At 36.0% G+C, this 19,734-nt stretch overlaps 1 protein-coding gene across 3 annotated transcripts in view; it reads left to right on the forward strand.

Annotated features, from left to right (window-relative positions):
* LOC114046894 (centrosomal protein of 89 kDa-like) overlaps positions 1–19,734 on the forward strand; it is a 160,891-nt gene that overhangs the window by 30,698 nt on the left and 110,459 nt on the right. For all 3 annotated transcript variants that reach the window (XM_027867502.1, XM_027867503.1, XM_027867504.1), the window contains exons 8-9: positions 10,862–11,080; positions 14,124–14,266. In XM_027867502.1, coding sequence (XP_027723303.1) covers positions 10,862–11,080; positions 14,124–14,266 — 362 coding nt within the window. The remainder of the gene's footprint in view (positions 1–10,861; positions 11,081–14,123; positions 14,267–19,734) is intronic.

Below are 19,734 nucleotides of genomic sequence, written 5' to 3' on the forward strand. Positions count from 1 at the left end.
CTGCCAGCGTCTCAAATTTCACTGTTTTCAGTTATCTCATGTTTAAAAAAAAAATTATGGTGGTACTCTCACCTCCCTGTTACCTTTTTTTTTTTTTTTGTTCCTTTAAAATTGCCCAGTGAGCCATATCAGTTCCTTTGTGTTGTTAACTTAACTCCAGCTGGATACTTTAAGAGGGTGGTTAAAGTACACACCTCACATTTTCTTGAGGTGCTTATTTTTCTTTTCAGTTGTAATCCCAGGAAGCCCAAGGGGAAGAATAGGGAAGGGCTTCACATGGCAGGCTCACAAGATTGTAAGGATTGGGATACACCCTTTTTATGGTTCCCCAGGGACAGAGTACTCTGTCTGAAATTGCTGATAGGCATTTCTATAAAAGTTTCTCAAATCCTTTTAGTGCTTCCAGGACCCATTCCTTTCCATTTTTTTTATTGATTCCCTTGATATTCTTGATGTTTTGTTCCTCCAGGTGAATTTTGTTAATGTTTTTTCAAGCTTTGTAAAATAATCCCGTAGTAGTTGGATTCGTATGGCACTGAATAAGTTAAATTAATTTAGGTAGTATTGTCATTTTTATCATATTAATGAAACCTAACCAATAGCAATTACAATTTTTCCATTTATTTAGGATTTGTGGGAAGAGTGTTTTTTAATTGTGTTTGAATAATTCATTTATGTGCCTTGAAAGGTAGAATAAATACTTTAGTATTTTATACTTTGTATAGTTATTTTAAGGGCACCTGCGGGGTGCAGTGAATAGAGTACTGGGCCTGGAGTCAGGAAGACTCTACTTACCGAGTTCAAATGTGACCTCAGACACTTAATTAGCTGTGTGACCCTGAGGAAGCCACTTAATCCTGTTTGCCTCTGTTTCCTCATTTGTAAAATGAGCTGGAGAAGGAAATGGCAAACCATTCCAGTATCTGTCAAGAAAACTCCAAATAGGGTCACAAAGAGTCAGACGTGACTGAAAACAACTAAACAACAACAGGTTTTTTAAGTGGAATTTTTCAGTGTCTTCCTGCTGGATTTTTATTGGTAATATGCAAAAATGCTGAAGATTTGTATGGGTTTATTTTGTAGCCTGCAACGTGACTGAGATAGTTCACTATTTAACAATTAGTTTTTTAGTTGATCCTCTAAGATTTTCTAAGTAAACCATAATATAATCTGCAAAAAGTGATAGTTTTGTTTCCTCTTTGTAATTAGTCTTCAATTTCTTTTTCTTGTCTTATTGCTATTGCTAGCATTTCTAATAAAATATTAAATAGTAATGGAGATAATAGCCATTCTTACGTCATCCCTGATCTTATTGGAAAGGCTTCTAGTTGGTTTTAGATAGATACTACTTCTTTTAAGGAAAGTTCCATTTACTCTGTTTTGTTTTGTTTTGTTTTTAATTTTAAAAAATAGGAATGGGTGACATTTTCAAAAAAGTCTTTTCTACATCTATTGAAATAATCATATGATTTTTTGTTTTTTATGTTATTTATATGGGTCAATTATGTTGATAGTTTTCCTGATATTAAACCAACCTGATTAATATTCATGGTATAAATTCATTCTGTTCATAGTGTATTATGATCTTTGTGATCTATAGATGTAATATCTTTGTTAGTATTTTATTTAAATGTTCCTATCAGTATTAATTAGGGAGTACATTTTTCATCACAAGTCCTTTAGAATTGTCTTGGTTCGTTGTCTTGATCAGAATAGCTAAATCTTTCAATATTGTGTTATTCTATATAATGTTCTGATTCTGCTCACTATATGTCTTCCAAGGTTTTTCTGAAACAATCCTGCTTGTCATTTCTTATAGCACAATAATATTCCATTACAATCATGTACCACAGCTTGTTTAACCATTCCCCAATTGATGGGCATTTCTTTGATTTCCAATTCTTAGCCACCACAAAAAGAGCTGCTATAAATATTTTTGTACAAATAGTTCCTTTTCCCTTTTTGTGGATGTCTTTGGGATATAAACCTAGCGGTGGTATTGCTGGATCAAAGGGTATATGCATAGTATTATAGTCCTTTGGGCATACTTCCAAATTGCTCTCCAGAATGGTTGGATCATTTCACAACTCCACCAACATTGCATTAGTGTCCCAGTTTTCCCACATCCTCTCCAACATCCAACATTTTCCTTTTTTGTCATATTAGCCACTCTGATTTTCCTTGATATTCTTGACTAGAAGTTTGGTTGGTATGGCACTGAATAAGTAAATTAACTTAGGTAGAATTGTTATTTTTATTACATTGGCTTGGCTTTTTCATTATTAGGGCAGTTAGAAGGAATATATATAGCCAGAGGGCATGGATGTGAGTTGACTATGATGGAGTGACATCTAAAAATAAAATAAAATTTAGTGAGAAAGGGATGTCCTGGGAAAGCAGGAAAGGGAGAGGTAAAATGGAGTAAATTATCTCACATAAAACAGGTATGAAAGAGCTTTTACAATGGAGGGAAAGACGAGAGAGGGTAGAGAATGTTTGAACCTTACTTTCATTGGAATTAGGTCAAAGAGGAAATAACATACACTCAGTTGGGTATAGAAATCTATCTTACCCTACAGGGAAGTAGAAAGGGAAGGGGGATCAGAGAAGAGGGCTGATGAGAAGGGAGCGTGGATTGGGGAAGGTGATGGTCGGAAGCAACACACTTTTAAGAAGGGATAGGTGAAAGGAGAGAAAGAGAGAGAAGGATAAATTTTGAGAAAAAACTAGGATGCAGGGAAATACACAGTAATTGTGGAAATTTTAAGGCCTCATTTATCAAATATATAAAGAAATATATAGAGAACTGAGTCAAATTTATAAGACTACAAGTCACTTGTATTCTTCAATTAATAAATGGCCAAAAGTTATGATCAAGTAGTTTTTAGACAAAGACATAAAAGCTCCCTATAGCCATATGAAAAAAAATGCTCTAAATAACTAATGATTGGAGAAATGCAAATTAAATAAACTGATATATCATCTCAGAATTATTAGATTGGCTAATATCACAGAAAGGGAAAGTGACAGATGTTGGAGGGGATGTGGGAAAATTGTGACATTAATGTACTGTTGTTGGAGTTGTAAACTGATCCAACTATTCTAGAGAGCAATTTGGAGCTATGCCTAAATGGCTGTAAAACCAAGCATACCTTTTGACCCAGTAATATCACTACCAGGGCTGTATACCAAAGAGATTAACCAAAAAAAGAAGAAGAAGAAGAAGAACCTGCATATACAAAAATATTTATAGCAGCTCTTTTTGTGGTGGCGAAGAATCAAAAATTGAGGGGATGCTCATCAATTGAGGAATAGTTGTGGTATATTATTGTGATGGAATACTATTGTGCTATAAGAAATGACAAGCAGGATGCCTTCAGAAAAACCTGGAAAGACTTTGCTTGAACTGATCAGCTGTGAATGACTTAGATATTCTTAGCAGTACAGTGATCCAAGAAATTCTGAAGAACTCATGATGAGTTCAGTCCAGAGAAGGAAAGAACTGATAGTCTGAATGCAGATTGAAGCAAACTTTTCTTTTACTTTTTCTTTTTTTTCCTGTGATCTGTGTTTTCTTTCACTACATGACTAATGTGGAAATATGTTTTGCATGACTGCACATGTATAACCTGTATCAAATTACTTTTCTTCTCAGTGAGGGGAGAGGGGAGGAATGGCAGGAGGGAGAGAATTTGGAACTCAAAATTTTTAAAAATGAATGTTAAAATTGTTTTTACATGTAATTGGGAAAAATAAAATATAAAGAAAGAAATTTGGTTGCTATGCCATTTGATGCGTACATACATACATATACAGATACATATATACATGTATATGTATGTATATTATTGATATTACTTCATTGACTGTGACACCTTTTAAGGCAAGATGTAATTTCTCTGCTTGTCTCTTTTATATAGGCCTATTCAGCTTTTGCTTTGTTTGAGGTCATTATGACTATCCCTGCCTTTTTTTACTTCAGTTGAAGCAGAATAGATTCTTTTCCAATCCTTTATTTTAACTCTTTGTGTGAATTTCTGTATCAAGTGTGTTTCTTATAAATAATATATTGTTGGATTCTGGTTTCTAATCCATTCTGTTGTCTGCTTTCATTTTATGGGTGAGTTCATCCTATTTGCATTCACAGTTAATTACTGTGTATTTTCTTCCACCTTTTTTTTTTCTGTTTATCCTTCTCTTTCTCATTATTCTTTTATTCTTTCCCTCTTCAGAAGGCTGTTTTTCTTCTGACCACTGTCTCCCTTAATATGTTCTCCCTCTTTTTATCACTATACCTCCTCCCTTTTTCTTAGCACCTTCCCCTTCTACTTACCTGTGGGGTAAGGTACATTTCAGTACCCAACTGAGTTTGTACATATATTCTTCCCCCTTTGAAACAGTTCAAGGAAGACTACCCCAGTCTTTCTTATGGGCTACCCAATTATTAATAACAATCTTAGACATACATTTTACATTTTACATGCATAAAAGGTAAATAGTCTGTCCTTATTGAGTCCCTTGCGATTGGTCTTTGGTATGTACTTTATGTTTCTCTTGCATGTCAAATTTTTTATTAAGTTCAGGTTTTTTTTTTTAACAAAGTCTTGAAAATCTGACAGTTGATTAAATGTCCATTATTTTTTCATTCAGAATTATGTATAGCTTTGCTGATATGATATTTTTGGCCAGAAGCCTGGTTCTTTTGTTCTTCAATATATAGTGTTCCAAGGCCTGCTGCAGTCTTTTAATGTTGCCACTGCTAGGTCTTGTGTGATTCTAATTGTGGCACTGCCATACATAAATAGTTTTTTTCTTGTTGTTCTTAATATTTTATCCTTGAGCTGGGGGTTTTGGAATTTGACTATAAACTTCTTGTGAGTTTTCCTTGTAGGATCTCTTTCAGGTGGTTATTGGTGTATTTTTTTTCTATTTCTACTTTCTCTTCTAGTTCTAATGCTTCAGGACAATTTTCTTTAATTATTTTTTGTATTATTGTATCAAGATTCTTTTTTTGATCATAGCTTTCAGGTAGTCTGATTATTCTTATGTTTTTTCTTCTCCAGATCAATTGTTTTTTCTTATGAGATGTTTCATATTCTCTTGTTTTTTTATTCTTTATATTTTGTTTTATTATTTCTTGATCTCTTATAACTTCATTGACTTCCCCTTGCCCAGTTTTGATTTTCAAGGAGTCATTTTCTTCTTTAAGATTCTGGATCTCCTTTTCTAATTGGTTGACTTTCTTTTCATAATCTTCTTGTTTTTCTTACATTGTTTTTGTTTGTTTGTTTTTTAGTTTTTCCTCAATCTCTCTAATTTGATTTTTAAAGTCTTTTTAAAGTTCTTCTGTGAATTCTTTTTGGGCAGGTGACCATGTGACATTACTCTTTTGGGTAGAAGAAGGTTTCTTTACTTCAGTATCCTCTTCTGAAGACAAACCCCAGTCTTCTCTATTCCCATAGTAACTCTCTATGGTTGGATTCTTTCTCTTTTGCCTGTGCTTTTTTTTTTTTTTTTTTTTTTTTTTTGGTAATAGTTTAGTTTTTGTAATCACTTCTAGTCTTGGGGCATGGGGGATGTTGCCTCTGGCCTCAGATCCTTTTTCAGTTCTCTCCTCTGATCTTGAGCCCAAACCAAGACCTCCAGCCTCCTGTTAGTACACACTGCCAATGTTATCCCTGCTCCACTGCTTATGCACTCACTGGTTGTGTTCTGGTTCCTTCTTGCCCCAGCTGACTGCCTCTCTGCAACACAGCTGGGTCTAGTGTTCCTTGTCAGCAGAGGTTCCCTCGATCTTCCTCAGCTCAGAGGCCCAACTCCCTTCACCGTCTGGGGAGTAAAAACTCCTATAGCTGGAGTACAACTCCCGTACAGCCTTCCGACACAGCTAACCCCTGTGCTTGTGGCTTGTTGTTTAAGGAGGTGTTTACTCTTCCCAGGGACCAAACCTCTTCCTGGGATTTTTTTTTCAGAGCTTTTCCCATTGTCCAGGAGGACCACTGTTCTTATTTATATATTTTCACCATTCTATGTGCACCTTGAGGTGCTATTTCATCTCTCGTGGAAGAGAATCTTGAGAGCTTAGAATTTTCTGACCTACTCTACCATCTTCGCAGAAATCTTCCTGAATTACGATCTTCAGTAAGATTTTATACCTTTTACCAAGCTGTTAATTCTCTTTTCATATCTTCCATAGCTCTTACTTCTTTTACCATCTTTTCTGTACTGCTTTCATTTTGTTTTTAAAATAATTTTTTCTTTTGCTTTTTAATTAAAAAAGAAAACTTTATTTTAGGAATTCTTGTTTGTATGTTGGTATAGTGTCCAATGTGTATTTTTCCTTGAGGCTTTGCTTATAAATGTTTTCAAGTCATTCTGTTCTTCTGTGTTTGTGTCTTGAGCCTCCCTATTACTTAGTAGCACTTTATCGTGAGGTTTGGTTTTTTGTTTGCTCGTTCTTCTGGACTCTTTCTTGACTTTGGACTTTATGTTAGTGTTGGGCTTTGCTCTTTCTTAGTGGAGCCATCTGGCCTGAGCTTCTGTCCTTTGCTTCCTTCCTAGCTTAGCGTGGAGGTCTGCAAATTTTCAGTCCCCTAAAAGTGGTGTGATCTGGGGAGAAGTCTGTTCATTGCCTTCCTGGTCTGAGCTCTAAGTTCCTGACCCAGGTTTGGGTCTTTTGGCTTGTGGGTGGTTTAGTATCAGTGGACTGCTGCTGGACTCAGTCACTGTTAGCTCACTCAGAGAGGGCTTCTGCAGGTTCTTCTGTGAACCAAAACTTAGTAATTGGCAACAGTGCTCCCAGATAGCACTCATTCCTGCACCCAACGCTTGTTCAGGGATCGCTTATAAATTTTTACCCCAGTCCTTCCTACCCTGATACTCTGTCTTAGCCTCTTTTCCCTCCCTATGTATGCTCCCCACCACTGTCTCTGTGTGAGTATTCCTGGCCAACCTCTATGCCTGGTGTCTGCAGCCTTCTCTGTAAAATGACTCATACTGATTTTTTCTTGGCTTTCCTGATCAGAATTCTGTCTTATGCATTTTATAGGCCATTGTGGAGGAGATATGCTCCTCAGGGTAGGGTCAGCTAGGTGGCGCAGTGGATAGAGCACTGGCTTGGAGTCAGAAGGACCTGAGTTCAAATGTGACCTCAGACATTAGACACTTACTAGCTGTGTGACCCTGGGCAAGTCACTTAACTCTGATTGCCTCGCCAAAAAAAAAAAGTTCCCTCTTTCATCGCCATCTTGATTCCACCTCTCCATTCTTTTTCATTCTGTGGAAGTGTTGTCCTTAATCCATCATAGAAACTAAACTCTCAAAATGAAGTTAGTATTGTGCTATGTTATTTTCAAAGAAAAAGTGGCCAAAAGAATGTCATGTACCTTAACACTTATGATTTAGATTGTGGTAGTGGCCATACTAATCTTGTTATAAGTCAGCCTGCTATCTCCACAAACCAGAAAGTGAAGGACCAGAGCAAAAGGGGTCTTCCCTAGTGATAGGATCACTATCCACTGTGCCATCTAACTGCCCCATTAATAATGATTATATTTTTAGTTTTATCTTCAGTTTCATTGGTGTTATTAACTGCCTTCCTTATTTCCTACCCCTATCCCTCATCAATAATTCATATGTTCCTATATATATGTATATATTTCATTTATTTATTTTTTGGTGAGGCAGTTGGGGTTAAGTGACTTGCCCAGGGTCACACAGCTAGTGAGTGTTACATGCCTGAGGCTAGACTTGAACTCAGGTCCTTCTGACTCCAGGGCCTGTTCTCTATCTACTGTGCCACCCAGCTGCCCTAGAATCATTATCTACTAGGATCCTTCCCCCATCACTTGGCTAGTTTTTTTCCCTACAAGAAGGGGATGCCTTCATTGAGCCTTGATTGGCTCAAGGGAGCCTGTGACTTGAGATGTTAATGTGAATTTCTAATTGCCTCGACTTGCAGAGGTTCCCAAACTTGTTTGGCCTACCACCCCCTTTAAAAAAATTATTCAGTGCCCCCCTGGAAATCTACTTTCTTTAACCCTTTAATGTTTTTTGTTTTTTGGAAATTTGTGTAATTTCAAACTACTACCACCCCTCTGTATTGTTCTAGCACCCCCAGGGGCTGTATCACCCACTTTGGGAACCTTTGGCCTAGAGCATTAAAAAAAACCATTCATGAAGATTTAGTGCGCCTCAAACTTATTCATGTCCCCCTGCTATATGAATCTATGCATGCTTCTTCTCAGACTGGTTTCAGTGGAGGTCTATGTCAACTTGAGCCACTGTCATATACTTGCTGAATATCTTTTCTATGCCACTTTTAAGTAAGCTTCTTATTTGTGAAATGTCAGATGGTCTGCAGGTAACTTATTTCTTTCCAGTCCTCATCTTGAACCACTGGACTGGCCTGAGTCAGACCTAGACCACAATATGCTTCTTTCTCTAATGACAATAATTTGTCTATACATGTATAAGCACATAAGTATCAAAATGGTTGGGTTCAGCTAGGTGGCACAGTGGCACTGTGTCTTAGAATCAGGAAGACCTGTCTTATGAGTTCAAATCTGACCTCAGACATTTTCTAGCTAGGAGACCCTGGGCAAGTCACTTAACCCTTTTTGCCTCAGTTTCCTCATCTGTAAAATGAGCCGGAGAAGCAAATGGCAAACAACTCCAGTATCTTTGCCAAGAAAACCCCAAATGGGGTCATGAAGAGTCAACTATGGCTGAAAAATAATGAACCACAAAATCAAACGGTTTATCATATGCCCAGAACAGATGGATGCAGATCCTGTTGAAGCAAAACATGTCACAACTCAAACTTTTAAAAATTGAAGCTAAAAGAGTCAACCTGTTGTAATGGGGACAGATCAAATATTTTGCGAGTCATTTATATTAGGAGAATAAATTATTTGGAGTGATTGATCGCTTTTATAGGAACTTCTAAGTACAAGCAGTCTTTGAGTTAGGAAAAACACAGAAATGTCCCATCTGTTACTTAAATTTTATTGCAAGAATATATTTTGTTGCTTTTGTGCTTAGTTCATTAGGTATTAAGCATCTCCTATGTATGTGTGACTGCGATAAGCTGCACGGGGGAATGAAAAAGGCATGCAAAATACTATTTTTGCTCTTCAGTAGATTGCAGTTTAATTGATTATGTGTTCATTTTCATTTTATTCAATAAGTATTTATTAAGCATTGACTGTGTAAGGCACTGGGGATATAAAAGCAAAAATGAAGCAGTTCCTGCATTCAAGGACCTTTACTTCTATTGGGAGAATACAGCATATACACTGATAAGTAAACATGAAGTAATTTGGGGGTAGGTGGGTGTGTGAGTGGATAAAAGTATAAACTCAGGGAATGAGGGATAGCCTTAGATAGCAAGTGGCAGTTGAACCAGGCTTTGAAAGGAGCAAGAAATTCCAACAGGTTGAAGTAAGGAGGAAGTTTATTGTAAGCAGGGAGGATGGATGTAGGAGAGGGATTGTCACGTATAGGGAATAGCAAATAGGCCTGTACCGGCCGCGCTGACCTTATGCCGGCTGTGCTGAACACTCCTTCTATAAGGAGCAGGCTGCCAGAGTCATACTCACTCACCAGTCTTCGGTCCTCAACCGGATAAACACACAGAGATGAGCCATCAGGAGGCGCCCACACCAGAGCTTTATTCAGAGGCCATCACAGCAAGCCATCACAGGAAGGCCAGAGCAACAGAGCAGGAGCAAAGAGAGCGCTCCCGACCACGACCGTTCCTCAGAACCTACTAAGCCCCTCCTCCTCAGCCCGCCTATTAGCCAATGATTGTAGGGTCAGATACCGGAAGGGGCTGTTTGAGTTTAGCGCACCAAGGGAGAGGGGGTGACAGAGGAGGCTAGGACCGGATACAGGAAGGAGGCGTCTGGGATTAGTGCATAGATAGAGTACGTGACCTAGGAAGTCAGGTAGATACCAGGAGGAGGCGTCTGGGGTCAGTGCTACACAAAGGGACCCAGGAAGTCAGGAAGGTCACAGGAAGGAGGCGTCTGGGGTTGACGTTGCATATAGGGAGGGGGCTAAGCAAAGGGAACTCGTCCTCTGCCGTCCCACTCCCACGTGGCACCACCCCTTGCCTCAGGAGCACAAGCTCCGGCTATTTCCTTGCACCCAGCTTATCTCACATAGCACTGCCCACTGCCTCAGGGCTTCTTCGTACCCAGCCCATCCCAGTTCACCACAACTCCGCCTACCACAGCCCCTGCCTTGACTTCCAAATACCCAGATTCTACCCCAATTTTGCCACAACGCCCATCTGGCAGCTGCCAACATCAGACAGTCCCTCACATAGGCCCATTTGGCTTGAATGCTAATTACATGAAGGGGGTAGTAATATGAAAGTATTCTAGCAACATGAACTCCAGCCAGATTGGGAAGGACTTTAAATTCCAAGCAGAGGAATTTGTATTTTATCCTAAAGACAGAAGGGAATAAATTGAGTTTTATGCATTATAGGATGGGAAACCAGAAAGCTTATAATCAATCAACTAACTCAGCTTATTGGACTTTATAATGACATTGCTAATTTTAAAATTTTATTGTGAAGGAATAAATAACATTGAGATGTTAATGTTGCAAAAAGCTTTTTTACTTCTATTTTACTGATCTTGCTGTTCTTTTGTTTTCCCTTTCCCAAATATATATGGATTCTTTTGTTAATTTGAGAATCTAATTTCTTAATTATTTTAGAAACTGTAATTGTTTTAAGTAGGGTGATGGTATGGTGTTGATTGTAATTAGAAACATTTTCTCTTCTTTGTCATAAAAAGGTATCAGTGAATAATATTTAATGTTTTAAAACTTTTTCCCTGCTAATTTATAGATGTATCTACAAGAAGACAACGAAAACAGATGGAATTAAGTAAACATAACTTTGATGAATTAAAACAACAAAATTTTAATCTAACCACTACAAATGAGATCCTTGCCCATGAGCTTGAAGAAATTAAACAGGAAATGAAGGAATTATATTCAAAACTTAAGGAAATGGAAAAAGATAATGGAAGTGTGAAAGAGACTGAACAGAGTCCTCAAAGGAAAGGTATGGGAGAACTGTGTGAAGATTTTCAAAGGGCTGTTTTTAAGGACCAAAAAAACCTTAAATATCAATTATCTTTTTTTACATAGACAAATTCAAGATTTTTGTTGCTTCTGTAGTTCAGTCATTCAACAGGAGTTTTCTGTGAATGATAGGAATATGGCTATACTAGGCCCTGAAGGGATACCAAAGAAACATGATCATCCTTGCCCTTGAAGAGCTAAAATGTGAATACTTTACCTTATTCAATTTTATTTTATGGGTTAATTTTTACCTCTTTCATACTAGAAGTACCTTAGCATAAGTTATTATGATTCTTTGAAAATTTGTAGTATTTTTGGTCTAGTTTTTCATTGCTTTTTAGATACTTATTCCCTAATTACAAGTCCCAGAACTCCTGTTAAAAGCTCAGTGTAAGGCTATTTGCTTTAGTGCTGCATAATTATGTATTGAATTACTGAAATACTGAAAGGATCTTGCTAGTAAACAATTTAATAGAATTGCAGCATTTAACTTTTTTATCTTTGTATTTCTACTAGACTGCTATATGATATGTATTTAATAAACGTACTATATATTGAATGAATGATGAGTGATTGAATTAAATGGAATTTTCTACCTGGGTGGCCCATAGGCATCTCAAACTGAAGTGTCTAAAACAGAACTTATCATCCCATTAACTCATTTCACAAAATTCTTCACTCTCTCAGATTTTCCTCTTTCAGTTGAGGGAACCACCATCCTTCCAGCCACTAAGCTTAGCAAACTCACTCTTATTTACTATCTTTTCCCTTCCTCCCCCCATCCATTTAGTTGCCAGGTCTTGACAATTCTACAACATTAACATCCCTCTCATCTGTGTCTTCTTCATTTCAGTGGTCACTGCTGTTGGTCTTCATCATCTCTGGCCTAAATTATTGCAGTAACGTTCTTATTGGTTCCTGCTTCCATTCTTTCCCCCTTCTAATACACTATTTCCACAGCTGCCAAAATAATATTTGTAAAGCACACATCTTACTAGGTCATTTCTTTGCTTAAGAATCTACATTAGCTCTCTATTGCTGTTAGTTTAAAATATAAATTCCTCAGCTTGCATTTAAATCCCTCCACAGCCTTACACCAGTGTACCTTTCTGTCATTATTTCATATTATGACCCTTCATTAATTTTTCATTCCAGCCAGACTGACCACTTTGTTGTTTTTCAGATTTACCCTACCATCTCCTACCTTTTTGCCTTTGTATAGGCTGTCTTACATACCTGGCATGTACATCTCCCTTGTCCTCTGTCTCTTAGATTCCTTAGCTTTCTTTAATTCTCCAATCATGTGTTACATTCTGCAGGAAGCCCTTTGTGCTCTCTCCATCCTTAACTGATGTTGCACTTATCTGTTTAAGCAAATGATATGTTTTAACTCTATAGGATCTTGCCTCTTTTTGTATTTTCATTACTTAGCACTGTGCCTGGCACTAGTAGGTGCTTACTAAATGTTCATTAATTGAATGAATAGAATGTAAATTACTTAGAGGGCAGCAATTATTTTTCTTTTTGTCTTTTGTACCTAGTGCCAAGCATGGTGCTTTGATCTTAATAGGGGCTTTATAAATAACTGCTGAATGGGCAAAGATCACTACATGATTAAGATTGACTCCCACCCCACCCTGCCTCAGGCCGCAGTATAGTGTTATGTCTACAAAGCTTAACTAAGGTATATAATGTGAGCTGCAGGGCAGAAACTTAAGCATCCTAATAAATTTTTTTAATAATAATGAACAACTTTCTTTACAATTTCTGTTATCCGTTGAGGATACAGTAAACATTTAAATGAGGAAGGTGCCTATTCATTAATCTAAAAATTTATTGTTAATGAAACTAGTGTCTTCTGGTTTTAAAACCATTCAGTATTTGAACCAAGAGAGTTTTTCTTTTGAGGACTTTACTGTTGCACAATCTATCATTGAGTTATACTTTGAATTATAAACAATTGTGGCAATTCTCAAACAGTTGTAGGACTATTGATACAACAGGAAGCTAAAAGTTAGGAAGACTCATCTTCCTGAGTTCAAATCTAGCCTTAGACATTTACTAGTTGCGTGACCCTGGGCAAGTCACTTAACCCTGTTTGTCTCAGTTCTCACTTGTAAAATGAGCTGGAGAAGAAAATGGCAAACCACTCCAGTATCTTTGCCAAGTAAACCCCAAATGGAGTCACAAAGAGTTGGCCATGAATGAAAAATGAGTGAACAGCAACAATTGATGCACAAAATTTAAGTGTTTAGCCAAGTGAAATAGAAAAATGAATTGTCAGAGTGAATCTCACAAAAATATATCCTACTAAAATGTTTAGGTGTCAGAGATTTAGGAGAAGATATACTTTATTTGTACAGCATGTACAAGGAAACTAAGGCTCAAAAAAAAAAACTGGTATATTTTATTTGATTTGGATTCAAAGCTGTTCTTTTAGATAAAAATGAAAAAGCCATTAGTTATAAACCTGAAAAACTGAACTAGTGCTTTGCAGGCCATTGTAAAATGTACTTTTCTATATAGCAGTTTATTTTCCTATAGAACTTTTTGTTGAGTAGCTCGCCAAGTATTCCTGTTAATGTTTTACAAAATAGTTAATTTGTTTTTCATATTTAGATAGATATCTAAAAACCTAATGTTAACTGCACAGATGACAAAATAGTAGTACTTTCTTTTCCTCTAGTGCTTTCTTTTCCTCTGAATTTGAAACTGTGTAGAAATGTTTTCCCTATGCTTTCAATACTCCATTTAAGAAATATCACTGTATTGTAAAAAGTAGAGGTAGTTGATATGTATTTAATATCGTTTAGTTCATAATGGGGTATAACTTTTTTTTTCTAAGAAAACTTTGCTAAAACACTTTGTGACTTTTCACATGCACAGACATTGCCTCATTTAGCTCTATATAGCATGAGGAAAAGAAGAGAATTTTGGTGTTTTGAACATTTTGGACTGATTTGAGCCTGTTTCCTATAGCATTGTATACTTTATGTATAATGTCTTTTTTTTTTTTTAAATAGTTAATGTGGCTGAATTTCTTTCTCTAAGACAACAAGCCCAGGAGCTGGTGGATGAAAATGATGACTTGAAAATGATTGTCTATCGTTTGAATGTAGAGCTAAGTCGATACCAAACTAAATTCAGGCAATTATCCAAAGAAGAGGTAATGTTTTTTATTAAGAAAAATACCAGTCCATATATATTTTTATCACTCCTACTTGAACCATAAGCAATTTTTACTATTCATTTTTTTTTTTGATACAAGAAGATGACAAGTAATTACTAGGAATACCTACTAGAACATTTAAATCACTAATTCTAGGGCAAGTATTAATACACACATTACTTAATTAAAATTAAAATTATCTTTCTCTTACTTCCCTTAAGCCTGTGGTTGTTGAATTAGAATTTGTTTAGAAGTCTTTTGTATAAGTACGATATTTCCCAAAATACATTAAATTTAATCTTTTCATTTTTGTTAGAGAATTAGTTTTATTTAGGACTATAAAATCTAATTTCCTTATTTTTAAAATGATGATTCTCACATGCATGATTTCTTCAGAATAGTAACTCCTCATTATAAAGTAATATATAATATTATTGGGGAATTGAAAAAGGATAGGAGTGGGAACTGAACCTGTGACTTTACTGGTATAGAGATGTCTGAGAATGTTACTATATTGTTGTTTATCCTTTGTTCTTGATGAGGACCAGTAACGTCATGAGTATGATGTTTTGACTTGCAAGTGATTGGATTTGAGTAAGACAAAGCTGGGCAAAGTCATCATCCTCACTCTCACTTCTAGAGTCATTGGAGTCCAGTGGCAGGACAGAGGTCAACTTGACTGGTGATGGCCTAGGATGCAGTGGGTGACCATGGCCTTTCTTTTTTCTTTTTTTTTTTAGTAGGCTATGCATGTATGATCATATTAAACATATTTCCACATTAGTCATGTTGTGAATCAGAACAAAAAGGAAAAACAATGAGAAAGAAAAAACAAAAAAACAACAAAAAAAGAGAGAAAATAGTATCCTTCGACCTGTATTCAGACACCATAGTTCTTTCTCTAGATGTGGATAGTATTTTCCATCATGAGTCATTTGAAATTGTCTTAGATCATTGCATTGCTCAGAAAAGCTAAGTCTAACAAAGTCGGTCATTGCGCAGTGTTGCTGTGCTATGTACAGTGTTCTCTTGGTTCTGCTCACTTCACTCAGCATCAGTTCATGCAAGTCTTTCCAGGTTTTTCTGAAGTCCAGACCATGACCTTTCTAAATTAAAGTCTTCCCCAGATCTCAGTTTGTTTGAGGTCACACCCATTCAGTGACTAAGGGCTAGGTAATGTTGTTATAGGAACCATCTAGTCCAATACCATCTAGTCCAACCCCTTCATTTTACATATAGGGAAACAGAGGCTCAAGATCCTAAGTGACTTACCCAAGGTCATACAGACTTTCTAAATCTAGAGCTGGATGGGACCTCAGTAGTCATCTTGTCAAGCCTTTTGTTTTTTAGATGAGGAAACTGAGGCTTGGGGAGGCTAAGTGATTTGCCTAAGATTACACGGAAAGTAAGCATCAGAGGTAAGAGGTAAGCAGAGATCCTCTGACTTTAGAGTCACCATAGTACCTTTTCATTCTTTTCTTGTACTTTAGTTCACAATGCTCTCACTGCCTGGAATATCTTACCTCAACCCTTTCTTTTCTTTGTGCACATTCCACTGATCCTCTACAGTCCAGCTCAAGTCCCACTGTGAAGCCTTTCTGACTACCTAGCCCTCCTCTAATATAGTCAGCAAGCTACTCAACACTTACTGTATGCAGACCACTTTGTTGGATATTGTGGACGAGACAAAATTTGGTAAAGACTCTATCCCTTTCATCATAAAACTTCCAGTCTCATGGAATGATAAGACACCAATAGAGAGATAATTTTTTTAATTTAAAGTTTTTTTTAATTAACAAGCATTTAATTTTTTCTCTCTCACTTCTCTTCCTTAATAAAAAAAGGAAAATGAAAACAAAACCCTTGTTACAGTATGCATAGTCAAGGAAAACAAGTTTCCACATTGGCAGTGTTACAAATATGTATGTCTGTGCAGTGGATAGAGCACTGGCTCTAGATTTTATTTAGTTTGTTTTATTTATTTATTATTTAGTTTATTTTTTCCTTCTCTAAGCCTTAAAAATTCCTGCTATTGTGGTAAAGACTCACCATTTGGTGGGGAGGGAACCAAGTGGGAAAACTAAAAAGAAGTCTGGCATAAATTAGGTTAGACAATTAACATATCACATACCATGATAAGCTCCAAATAGATAGATATGTGACTTAGATATAAATCAGAAGGATAAAGAAGAAATTACCTTTCAGATCTATGGAAAGAGAAAAGAATAGAGGATCATATAAGATAAAATGGGGGCAGCTAGGTAGTGCAATGGATAGAGCACTGGCCCTGGAAGCAGGAGGACCTGAGTTTAAATTTGGCCTCACACACTTAACATTTACTAGCTATGTGACCTTGAGCATGTCACTTAACTTTGATTGCCTTGCAAAAAACTTTATTTTATTGCTTAGTAGCAAATAGCCTTGACAACCGTGACACTACTGTCCAAAGTTTTTTTGTGGGTTTGTGTCGGTTTGTTTTATGGCCTGCAATTGTACTGAGTACAGATTGTACTGTTTTGATGAGTTGTTTTTTTTTAAGTTGACTCTGTAGGGTTTTTCAATTATATCATTTGCAAGAAATGATCGTTTTGTTTCCTTTTTACCTGTACTTATTCCTTCAATTTCTTTTTCTTATTTTATTGTTATAGCTAATATTTCTAGTACAATATTAAATAGTAAAAGTGATAATGGACATCCTTGCTTTACCCCTGATCTAATTTGAAATACTTCTAATAGAAGCCTTTTTTTTTTTTTAAGATAGCTCTCTTTTATAGATAATGACTGTTTTTGGTTTTAGATAGATGCTATATATCATTTTAAGGAAAATTTCATTTATTCCTATGTTTTCTATATTTTTTCACCTTATTAGCAATGGGTGTTGTATTCTGTCAAACACTTTTCCTCCATCTATTGAGATAATCATATGATTTTTGTTGTTTTTGTTATTAATGTGGTCAATTACACTTTGACTTTTCCCAATATTGAGCTAGTCCTTAATTCCTTGTATAGATGCAGCCTAGTCATAGTGTATGATTTTTGTGGTACACTGCCGTAATTTCCTTGCTATTATTTTACTTAAAATTTTTTAATCAGTATTCATCAGGGAGATTAGTTTATAGTCTTCTTTCTCTTTACTGACTCTCCCTGGTTTAGGTATCAAGAACGTATTTGTGTCATAGAAAGAATTTGATAGGATTCCTTATTATTTTTTCAAACAGTACATGGAATATTAGAATTAATTATTATTTAAATATGTGGTAGAATTTGCTGGTAAATACATCTGTAACTGGGGTTTTTTCTTCAGTAATTCATTATGGCTTGTTTCATTACTTTTTCTAAAATGGGTTATTTAAGTATTGTATTTCCTGTTCTGTAAATATGAGCAACTGATATTTTTGCAAGTGTTAATCCACTTCATTTATGTTGTCAATTTTATTGGCATATAGTTGGGAGAAATAGCTCCTTATAATTGTTTTTATTTCACTTTCATTGGTTGTGGAATCACCATTTATATTTTTCAGACTGGCTATTTGTTTTTCTTCTTTTTTAAAAAATAAAGTTAGCCAGTGACATGCGTTTAAAAAAAAACTTCTTTTATTTATTAGTTCAATAGTTTTTTTACCTTGAATTTTATTAAACTCTCCTTTGATTTTCAGTATTTCTGTTTTGGTGTTTAATTTGGTGTTTTTAACTTGTTCATTTTCTAGTGGTTTTTTTTTAATTGCATACCCAATATATTGATGTGCTCTTTCTCTCTTTTTTTTGAAGTAAGTATTTAGAGATAAAAATTTTCCCCTTGATATTGCTTTGGTTGCATCCCAGAAATTTTGGTATGTTGTTTCATTGTTGTCATTATCTTTAATGAAGTTATTTATATATTTCTATCTTTTGTACTTTGATCCACCCATTTTTTAGGATTAAGTTATTTGTTTCCAATTAATTTTTAATCTTTGCTTCAAAGGCTTTTTATCGAATAATTTTTCTTGCATTTTTTTGGTCAGAAAAAGTTGCATTTAGTATTTCTGCTTTTTTACATTTGTTTGTGAGGTTTCTGTGCATATTTTTATGAAAGTGTCATGTATAGCACTCTATTCCCATTTACTGTTTCCCAGTAGCCTTTTCTATGTCATTTGTGAATATATGTTAAGAATTGCTATTGTCTGTGGTTCTTTTTACCAAAATGTAGTTTTCCTCTTTATCTCTTCTAATTAAGTTTTGTTTTGCTTTTGCTTTGTGTGAGGTCACGATTGTTTCTCCTTCCTTTTTTTTTTTAACTTCAACTGAAGCTTAATAGATTTGGCTTCAGCCCCTTATTTTAACTCTATGTCTATCTTTTTGTTTCAAGCATCTTTCTTATGAATAACACATTGTCGTATTCTGGTTTCTAATCCATTCTTTGATCTTATTCTTTTTGTGAGTGAGTTCATTCCATTCCTATTCATGGTTAGGATAGCTAACTGTGAATTTCCTTCCATCTTGTTCTCTTAGCCTTTTTCTCCTCTTTTTTTCTCTATCTCCTCCTTAAGAGTCTGTTTTTGTTTTTTGGGGACTGGGCTGGGCCCAGATCTCTGCCCTGGATATCCTTTGTGAAGAGAGGAGAGGCGAGGCTGCAGCAATCATCCTTCCATTTGGTACAGCAGTCTTCCCCCTCCAACTTAATGGCTTTGAGAGCCATGCATAGCATATCTTTTGCCCTTTCTGATCCTCCCCTTCCCCCCCCCCTTTTTTTTTCAAGTGTAGGAAAAATCAGCTTCTGCTGCTCCTCAAGGGGGAAGGGACAGGATGGAGGTTTGGGCAAAGGTCCTGCTGTGAGGGATCCTTAGAGTAGACTGAATGACAATCCTACAATTGCAAGCTCTCAGTATTAAAGTTCTCTAGTGTCAGTTGTTGGGATTTTCCCCTTATTTAAGGGGTTTTCTCTTCTTGTTGATTCAGTTACAATTTACTCCATCTGGCATATAATTATTTTCTTTGGAGTTTTATACTAGAGAATTTTGTAGTGAGCAGCTATTCTGCCATCTTTTTTTTTTTTTAGTGAGGCAATCGGGGTTAAGTGACTTGCCCAAGGTCACACAGCTAGTACGTGTCAAGTGTTTGGTCTGAGGCCAGATTTGAATTTAGGTCCCCCTGACTTCAGGGCTAGTGCTCTATCCACTGCGCCACCTAGTTGCCCCTATTCTGCCGTCTTGCTGGTCATGTCCAACTGAAAATTTCTTAAACCATAAGCCTCACTTTGGGAACATGAAAAATTTTACAATGAAGCAAAATAGAATTTTCCAGCTACCTGATTATCAATGAAATATTACCAGGTTCCCTTGTTAAACTATGTATGGAATACTTTCACTTAATAAATATGTAGCAGAAAAGAAGAAAGAAATTTTTCTTTAATTATGCATACATATTGAAATAAGTCTGAAATTAATAGAAATATTTGATAGAGATTCATGTTCAGATTGAAGGTTGTA

Source organism: Vombatus ursinus, unplaced genomic scaffold (assembly GCF_900497805.2).
Source record: "Vombatus ursinus unplaced genomic scaffold, bare-nosed wombat genome assembly UNPS02014786.1, whole genome shotgun sequence".
Classification (NCBI taxonomy): domain Eukaryota; kingdom Metazoa; phylum Chordata; class Mammalia; order Diprotodontia; family Vombatidae; genus Vombatus; species Vombatus ursinus.